This window comes from Salminus brasiliensis, chromosome 14 (genome assembly GCF_030463535.1).
Source record: "Salminus brasiliensis chromosome 14, fSalBra1.hap2, whole genome shotgun sequence".
NCBI classification, from domain to species: Eukaryota; Metazoa; Chordata; class Actinopteri; order Characiformes; family Bryconidae; genus Salminus; species Salminus brasiliensis.
The window spans coordinates 25,791,741-25,801,843 of NC_132891.1; the positions used below are offsets into that span (position 1 = coordinate 25,791,741).

General features: G+C 42.5%; 1 protein-coding gene across 2 annotated transcripts in view; it reads right to left on the minus strand.

The window, feature by feature from the left end:
- LOC140577226 (zinc finger and BTB domain-containing protein 46-like) overlaps positions 1 to 8,935 on the minus strand; it is a 79,769-nt gene extending 70,834 nt beyond the window's left edge. Inside the window, exon 1 of one of the 2 annotated variants that reach the window (XM_072697092.1) lies at positions 8,623 to 8,935. Coding sequence is in view for 1 of the 2 variants with exons in the window: in XM_072697091.1 (XP_072553192.1) it covers positions 8,367 to 8,387 (21 nt within the window). In the remaining variant the exon portion in view is untranslated. Of the gene's footprint in view, positions 1 to 8,366; positions 8,595 to 8,622 lie in introns of those variants that run through there. The other variant, XM_072697091.1, reaches the window with a different exon arrangement.
- Between the last annotated feature and the right edge of the window lie 1,168 nt (positions 8,936 to 10,103).

Sequence of the window (10,103 nt, forward strand, 5' to 3'; positions counted from 1 at the left end):
AATCAGTCAGCAAAAAGTCAGTGCAAAACAATCATCACGGGCAATGGACACACATTTGACTGCTGTCCAAAAGGGCATGATAATAAGGTACTGGGCGAAGAGTGGTAGCATCTTGCAAACTTTGTAGGATGTTCTAGAGCCACCGTAGTGTAGGAGTACCGAGAATGGACTTCTTGCACATTGAGTGCCTCCCAATGGCATAACAGGCTGATGCCAGATGGGGACGACCCCGGCGAGTGATACAGAGCAATCAAGCCACCAAAGTGGACCAGTTAACCTCTTTAATGAACACCTTCCGTCACCCAGTACAGTCCATGTCATCTCGCTAGTGTCATCCGAGCCAAGGGTGATTATTCCCACTATTAGGTAGGTGGTAATAATATCTATAAAAAACTAATAATAATAATAATGATAATAATGCAATTTTTCACTTTTTGATGCAGTTTAAATCTGCCGATTGTTCTTTACATTGTGTCAAAGATCTGTGATGAATGGACCAATAGAAATGATCCACTACTCCAAATGTGTGATAAAAACAAAACTAAATAACTATAATGCACTCTTCAAACGACCCTAGAAAACAAACGAATGATGCAAATGCAAAAAAAAAAAATAAAAAAATAAAAATAAATAAATCAATACCATGTTTCACACATAAGTTTATAGCAGACAGTGGTGGTCAGCGTTAAAAGGCACGGATGGACACGCTACTATCCAGAAATAAGCGAGAAAGCGCACAAACAGCTGAGTTGTGTGTGGTTTGTAAGTCGGCAGTGTAGCAGGCGTACGCATCCTAACCTGTTACCCACACAGTGCAGCCCACAGCCTGGGGAGAGCAGCCTTCAGTCACACACGCTCACACACTCCGCCCACTCACACACGCAGAGTTCAGCTGTGTGTCGTGTCAGCCTGCACCCCCATCTTACCAGCCCCCCCACCATGCACACAAGACCAGTTCACCAGCTCAGCCACCCCCCGCCTCCAGCTCTCTCTCTCTCTCTCTCCCTCTCTCTTTCTCTCTCCCGCTCTCTTTCTGAGGCCCTCACCATCTACCCCCATAGCAATGCTTTCTCTGCAAATGATCAGATTAACAAGCGCAACCACCCTCAATAAACATCTCAGAGCGCATTTTTATTCAACTGTTTCTTCCTCAGCTGCTTTCTAGGTATAGCCTACATATCACTGCTGTCATAAGAAAACCTCATTACTGCATGTTACTGCTTTTTTGTGCGTGACTTTTTTTTTCACCATGTTTTTTTTGTTTTTGTTTTTTTACAGCAGCAGCCATCTATATCGTGTGAACAGTTTATGCCCAATGGATGAGGAGAAATGTTGACTTTTTTCCTTTATCCTATGACAATTTACTACTTCTTTCAACAGCTTTAAGAAAATATATGCAAGTATCATGAAATGATGTTTTGCAGTATTGTATCGACTTTTTAATTAATAGTTACATGTGGTGGCTCATTACGAGTTGTGTTTTAAGCCTCTTCTATCTCTTCAGATCCACTGCATATAAAGTAAATCTTTTATTTATTCAGATTTTATGTACATAATTGGGTTTCTATGGGTTTCCAAAAAGTTTATTTGATAAAAAAACCACAATAAATCGCATTGCTTACAATATCACAATATATCGTAATAAACTGAATTGTAACCCCTGTATTGTGATACGTGTCGTATAGCCAGATTCTTGCCAATACACAGCCCCACTATAATACACTTTCAATACATCCCTTTGTCTCTCTCTCCCTGTTTCTTACATACACATCCATATGAATACACACAACTAGTGTCACGGCTCACAAAGCTAGATGACTGAAGTCAACTCAGACCATACAGTCTATGTTAGACTATTTTCTTACCCATAAAGCTTCTACAAGGATCTGCTCCAAGCGAAAGCCAGAACCTTTGAATCTTCAACATGTCAGGTCTTCAAATAACAGCAACGTGACAATGCAATCCCCATTATGATCTACATGATACTACAGTTAGGTTCATAAGTATTTGGGCAATGACAGTTCAAGCGTAGGCTTTTAGTTTTAAGGGGTTTAACAGAAAAAGTAACTACAGCCATTTGCACTGGCTCTTAAGTAACACCGCTATAAGTAAAAGGAATATTTTGAATACTTAGATGCAAATCCTTTGCTGTCAATATACTGCCTGAGGTGTGGAACTCACAAGCTTCACCAAACATGATGCTTTGGCAGGCCTTTACTGCAGCTTCAGCTTCACTGTTGTTTGTTTGTCTTTTCTTTGTCTTCTTTGTTTTCATATGTTTTAGGTCATTATCCATCTGTATTGTGAAACTACAGTGAATCACTTTTGCAGCACTTGACTGAATCTGCACATAAAACTAGCTAGCTATATCCACATCAGAACACTACTGTATGTAATGTTACTACTAACGAATAACCTTGTAAGTCGCTCTGGATAAGAGCGTCAGCTAAATGCCATAAATGTAAATGTAAATGTACCATCTGTCACTAAGTCATACCATCAACAAACACCAGTACCCCAGTTCCACTGGCAGGCCATGTCTTAACAGTGCCTCCACCATGTTTTGTATGCTTCAGATCATAAACCCCTTCTTTCCTTTTTCATGCTCAAGTTAGTCTTGGCTTTATCTGTCTTAAGTCTTGTTCCAGAACTTAGCAGGCATTTTTAGATGGGTACTAGCAGTCTAGTCTGACCTTTTTGTTCTTGGGTAGATATTGCATTTTGAGGTAAACCCCCTGTATTTACATTCATAAATCTCTTCTTGATTTTAGACATTGACAGTGATGCACTGTGTTCCTGACTGGACTAAATGGGCTTGTGAATGAGCTTTTCCCTCCCAAAGAAAGAATTCTGTGAAAATATACTTTTGGTAACGCTGATCATGCTGGTGCATTCACTTTTTAAAGAATGTACCAACTTGGTTATTTGGTCCTTCCTAAAGTGGATTGCGTATTGAGAGTTGTCGTGTTTGGGGTGCTTTTGTGTCTAAATTACTTTCTGGCTCTCTTCTTTTAATTAGGCTGTTAAAGTCAGACCTGCCGAAGTCGTTAGTCACACTCTGATAATGTGCTCATTCTCTAAACTCCATGAGTCCAAGTAGAACTCATTCCATCTTTTTACCTTCTCAGAGTCCCTCTTGTCCGGCCTGACTCTGGGCTCCCCTGCTACCCATGTCAGACAAGCTGCACACCCTCCCGCTACTGCTATGTGCATACCGACATGGACATGGATTATTATAATAATAATTATTATTATTATTATTATTATTATAACCACTATTAAGAATCTTTACTTTCATTATTCGTAGCAGCGAGCAGTTCTGACCACAGAGGGATGGGTCCCACTTGTAAGTCTTGGTTCCTCCCAAGGTTTCGTCCTCCAGCTCTAAGGGAGTTTTTCCTCGCCGCTGTTGTCTTTGGCTTGGGTTTTTTTTTCCAAGATTTGTTGATCTCTTGTTCTATTACTGGATTCCTGTAAAGCTGTCTTGTGATGTCAGTTGTAAAAACGCTATACAAATACATTTTAATCAAACTGAACTGAATGAACATCTGAAAACAACTCCAGACCTTTCATCTGTTTAATTGTTCATGAAATAATAAGGTAACATGCAACAGTTAAATGTTCAATTACTTTTGATCCATAATAAAAATTCAATATTTTTGTTAACCCCCTTGATTTAAAGCTGCACTTGATCAAGCACTTTGATTTTGCTTCATTTCAAATCCACTGAGGTGGTTGACAGTGGCAGAAGGACTAAACATGTGTCACTCCAAATAATTATGGACCTGACTGTATATTGCATACATTGTATATATCGGTAAACTTTGTGCTTTGTGTGTAGTAAAATGGCAGTAACTAAAATGGCTGTCCTTATTCCATTTCTATTCCTCTTAATTGAAAACCCCTTGCTTCTCTTTCTCACATGCAAAAAAAAAACAGTTTCCCACCTCAGTCTTCTGTTGACACAACACTACCACACCTGCAAGGAAGTCAGTCAGCACAGAGGATCGCAGTTCTGTTTTCCACACTGAGCACGCACCTACACACACATAGCTATTATCCTCATTTACCAGCACACTATGGACCAACCCAGATACCAGTTCAAATATACACTGACCTTCCAGGATTAGACCTTTTGTCGTCTAATGCTGTCTATGCGCGATTGTCTGAATGAACATGCATGTGCGCCTGTTTGCTCATGTATCTACACTCGGCCTACAAATACTATGTTCTTTTGAAGCAACTGCTGTGAGCAGGGAAAAGCTTTACAGCTGCCAGAAATCCTCTTTAACCTTACCAATTTAAGCTGGAGTTTAGATTCACTACACAGTGTTGAGATCTGGGTTGTGCAGCTTTAAGTAAATGAAAGCACAGGTGTGGGAAATGATGACAATTTTGGTGCTATGTTAACTCTTGGTATATTACACACCAAAAAACTTTATAATAATCCAAACACTGTGAACTTTCACATGCATACAAAGTAAATAGCATTAAAGATAACCAACGCATTCAAACTTCAAGCACTGAGAAGTTCTTTTCACACTCCAAATCCAGGCCATTGCTGGGTTATTTCACTGATAATGTTCAGGCTTTGGTTCATTCACACATGCAGCCCTTAAACAATCTTAACGAGATGCACACATTCATACTTGCCATGAAATTCACAGTAAACAAGTATGAACGCCCAACAGCTCCTTCATTTCTAAATCATGTAGTTTTTTTTCTGTCATGTAAACTGAAAACATTGCTTTTGCACATCAGCAGTGGTCGATTTTGCTGCTCCCCTTTAGAGCCAGGTACAAAACACATTAAAAACCCTTCTAAATTTAAACATTACAGAAATGTTACTGTATTTCCTGGTAATGTATCGACTTCTGTTCACACATGAGCCCTCCTGGTAATTATCTAGTTATTGCACTTTATCAACTTCACTGAAAAGAACCAGTTAAAAGTGCACGTGTTAAAGAGGCTGCAAATTAAAACTAGCCCATTTAGACATCTATGCAATCTGTGTTACCGTCCAATGTCAAATCATGCTCTCAATCTCCCTCTCATCCTCAAAAGCAAGTACCACACACACATGCAACAAATAGTAAGGTCTCTGGAAAGTTATATGTTAAGCCTCCTCACCTAACAGATGTAATGCTTTTGGCAGGATTGCACTGTATATCCCAGAATGTGTGTTTTCAGTCTCAGAGTGACAGGTGGACAGGCTCGCTACTTTACACTGACTGTTCCAACAGACACCTGCCAGGTGCCTGAGGCATACACTAACTCCCCTGTTCAACAACAGAAAGTCTACCTGCCACGTTATCAACCACGCTAAGCCGTCTGTCTCTGAGTTTTAAACGGACGCTCTGATGGATTGAGACACTAATATGTGTTAGCCAAGATGTGGGCTTGTACCATTTAAGAAATAATAAAAAAAAAATGACAGACCTGATTAGGAGAGGAAGTGGATGTGCCTGCGTTTTCACTTCAGCCCACAGTGGGCCATGAAGGCAGTTCCCTTGCATAACCAGAAATTATTCTGCTCAATTTAGCCCTTAACCAGTTGACTAATTCTCGGACTGAGCAGCGCGCAGTCACTCAAGACATCTTTTATGACAGAGTTTCACAAAAAAAAGGCTCACGCTTATAGGTCATTTGTCTACAATAACATTATAATACACACAACTAAATCTCCGAAACTTAGGGCCTGTTCACATCTGGCATTAGCATGCATATTTTACATCCAGACTGTATCTGGATCTACTTTGGCCGTAGATTCTGTTTACACTAGTCACATTCCCATCGTTTTTGGTTCCGTTTAACTTCCTGTAAAGCAACAGTTTCTCATCAAAAATGTCCAGCTCAGGGAGACTGTAAACACTTTAGAGGAAAGGTAGGGGTTCTACAACGCTGTGAAACAATAGATGGTTCCATAACAGCTCAATCAAGGACTACAATGAACTATTTAAACCACAAGGGAACTAACTTTGTAAGTCTGCTATCTACTGGTAAATAAGCATGAGTGTGAGCATGCACACACAAACACACAAGAGAGTGTGCGGAGAGATAGAGCAAGAGGGAGAGGGTTCACTTCGACAGACGTATTGTATACACTACACTTGTAGCACATACACTTGTATTAAGAGATCCATCTCTGACCACCTCCGAATGTGGTTTCAATGATCTGATCGCAATCTGATCACTATACATCTTGGGGGTGGTTACTCCCAGCTTTTCACATGGACAAGTGGAATGCGATCGTGATCCGATCACAAAGATGCTTGTGGCAGGTGTAAACAGGCCCTTACTGTTTTCAATTAACACCTGATATGGTCGTTTAAGTCCAGCTGGATCCATAAATAAACACCAAAGCTTCAGCTTCATTGACCCTTTAAACGGCCTATGGCCCGCTGGTGGGCCAAAAATGTTATTACAAACTTCTATTACCAAAGAATAGCCTCATCACTTTGTACAGTAGTTCCTGTGGTTACTGAATAACACACCTCAGCCTTGGTGTGTTAAGGGGTTAAAGGGTTTTTGTGGAGCAGTGAAATGAAATTGACTAAGTAGAGCTCAGTATTTTTATTAACATGGATTAAATTAACAGTCTTGGAATAATTCTGTCTTTCACAGAAGCTCCTCTGCGATTTTGTTGTCTGTGTTTTTCCCTTTCCTCCTCCACTGAGAAAAAGACAGAATAACGGTAACTGAAAAATTCAGTCAACTCAGGTCTGATCATCTCTGTGATTTTCCAGGCAGAAATTCCAGTCCCCCGATAACTGAATCTAATCCGAAAATAAGTCTATAGACACACAAGTGACCACCTCTGAAATCAACTTGCTCAATCTAGGCCTCGTAGAATTACGCTCAGTTCGGTGACCTAATACCGAGGCCTTTAGAGTGCCATGGAAAAGCTTTACACAAAAAAACACAATTAATATTTGGCTAATAGGCCTTTTTTATAAGTGCACTTTGAAATCTGTGGATTCAAGCTGCGAGCAGACACATTAACACCACTCTTACTTAGTTCCACTAAAAATAAACCTTACACGGGGGCACAAATGTCGAAACAGTAACTGTGGCTCAAACCAGCTCAGTTTGGCATCCACCCTGGCCAATCCAGCAGGGCCAATTCCAATGGACACTCCATTCATTTCGACCAGGAAAATGAAGTCTCTGGACTGTGCCTTGTAGGAAAGCTATTAAGGAAGCTTAGAAGCGCCGGTGCTGTTCAGAGAGAGCTGCTTAAACACGTCCTCTCTACCTGTCGGAGTCTGATCCCCACATTAACACCGCTCTACCCAGCGGCTAGTTCAGAAGACGCGCGTCTGACGTCGTCGCCCAGTGACGCTGCTCGGAAGGCGACCCCCCTTCCCCCCTTACGGAGAGCCAGAAAACCAGAAAATGGAGGAAGACGGAACTGACCAGCAGCGTGAACGCAGCAGCGGGGGGGAAAAGGGGGCAGACGGGCTAGGAGACACGAGCACGACCCCCAGAGATAGGCTCTCCTCGTGCACGCGGACATATAGCCTACACGCTCACCCTGCACTTTTTTAAGTTGCGGGAAGAGGCACACAAGGATTAAACGGCGGATGGATTTACGTGTGGTGGGACCTACTAATTGTAAGGGAGTCCGAGGGAAAAAAAGTATTTAAAAAAAAAGAAAGAAAGAAATCCCCCCTGCTCTTGTCTGGTGCGCTGGGGTTGGGTGTTGACGCAGCAGAAATTTCCAGCAGGAGAAATTCCCCTCTTTGGAGGTTAAATAAGGGGAGAAGGGGGAGGAGGGGAGAGGGGGCGGGGGGGGGTTAAGCCCTGACTCGCCGAGCTGAGTGCTTTTCGTTTTAACCCCCCCCCCCCAAACACACACACACACACCCCTCGACCGCAAGAAACGGACAGTTAGAATCGCGGAAGCAGGAATAACCGACAGCGCGACTGGAGCTCTGAGGCCAAAGAGTCACGATACGGTCAAAACTTGAGGGAGAAACGCTGCTGAACGCGTGGAGTAGAAAGGTGGTCTTGCACACCGTGTTAGCGCGGTGTTTCATTAAAATGTAACCTGAACGCGCTCGTAAACCCCTCTGGTAAAAAAAAAAGGGACGAGATCAGGCTTCACCTCAGCGCTACAGCTAATCCACCACGAACCGCGAGAACACCGAGCCGCTGAAGCCTAGTGCTGAGCGGACGAGCCCTCATCCCTCAGCCTTACCTACAGCTCCACAGGCTGCCATTGTCAGGGACTGTCATGTGTGTGTCTCACCTGGCGACGTCAAAACAGGTTTGTCTCACAGAAGCGGCTAAAAAAACTTAGCCAGTTACCACCTCACCGTGTGTCTCAGAACTGAAACGACCAGCGACCAGCTGTCAAAACTCACTTGTTGTTCGACAATCGGCATCCTCCAGAAAACTCCCCGCGCCGTAACTCGAACTCACCGCTCTCTCCCTCTACCTGACATGTTAAGCTCATAAACGCCGGTCCGCGTCTGAGCACCGAGCGAAAACACTCGCTAGGAAAGCTGTGGAGACCGAAGCCGACGGCAGTGACACCGCTGTCAGTGTTGTGATGGACCACAAGCGAGGCAACTACAGCCTACTGTAAGAACTGAGTGCGGTAGGGTGGGATAGACGTACCTGTTAACCCATGAGTTCTGGGTTCAAGCGGTGTCGATGCCTCGGGCTTCAGTTTTTGGCGTCACCCTGTGAGAGACGGAAGATGTGAGAGATTGTGTGTTCTGGTTCTCCCCGCGACGCTTTTGTGTCCGTCAGTGTAATTCCCCTGTTCTCTCCCCCTCTCTCCGCCTGTCTCTTTTTCCCCCTCAAACTCTCCCTCCCCTGCTTTTCCGTGTCTCGGTATCAGGAACCAGCCTCCCCCTCTGTCTCTCTCTCTCTCTCTCTCTCTCTCTCTCTCTCACACACACACACACACACGCTCTCTCTCTCTCTCTCTCTCTCTCTCTCTCTCTCTCTCTCTCTCTCTCTCTCGCTGTATCTCTATGTCTCTCCCTCTCTCGCCTGAGACTCAACTACAGGAAATGAGGCAACGTGAACGCTCGCGCTCATCCTAACGGCAGGCTGAATAAAGGATGAACCGTGGACAGCTCCGGTCTGACTGACAGCCTAATGAGAGCCGTCATTCATCGCCACACACTCACACCTAGAAGCAATAATAAGCATTATAATAATAATAATAATAATAATAATAATAATAAAATTATTATTATTATTATTGTTATTATTGTTATTATTATTAACATTTAGACACACATAATATATATATAATGGTCTCCTACCTCTCAAACATATACGTCCTGTCAAGGTGGTATATATATGTATATATATATATACATATATATCTTTAAAATGGCAACTGTACAGGATAAGTAAAAAAAACAACAACATAACTTTCCAAGTCATTTTAGAGCATTACTATTGGTCAGATTGTAATTGTGCAAAAATGGAGAAACAATGTTTTTACATGACAATGACATTTCATTGTCGTAGTAGTTCTTTGAGTAGCTGTTATTAATATTATTCCTATTATTATTGTCCCTATCATTTGGTAGCAGTAGTATAGTGCAGTATATCTTGTCTAGCGCAGTATTAGTATAGTATCTTTTACCTCCCTTTTGAAAACTTTTTGAATTCATGACCGGTTATTGCTCATTCACCCTAGCTAAAATGTATCTGAAATTGATCTTAGCCTGTGGCTCTAGCTGAGTCTGTGTAAGAGTAGCCACCACATGCAGGCCTTCTGCAGGAGCCCTTAAGCAGGGCAGGAGCATGTAGGCGTGAGTGAAAGCCTGGAGCCTGCTTTGTCCACTGTTTTTGCTTTTCAGTGGTGGAGAAATGAAATGTGCCCCCTAGTGGTGACACTAATCCTTAGATCACTCAGCAAGCGATCACCATAGGTATGGTATCATTTTATGCACCCCACTGTAGTTGTGCAGTTTTGAAGATGGATTTGAATCCAAACGTATAAAATAACACACAGCACGCTCCGTTTCCCTGACACTGAGTGTTGCTGTTGCATTGATACTAGTGACTGTGCTGCATTTCTGTCTTCTATTTCCAAATTTCTTCACAATTTCCCATTACTCTCAGGTTCACGTCTG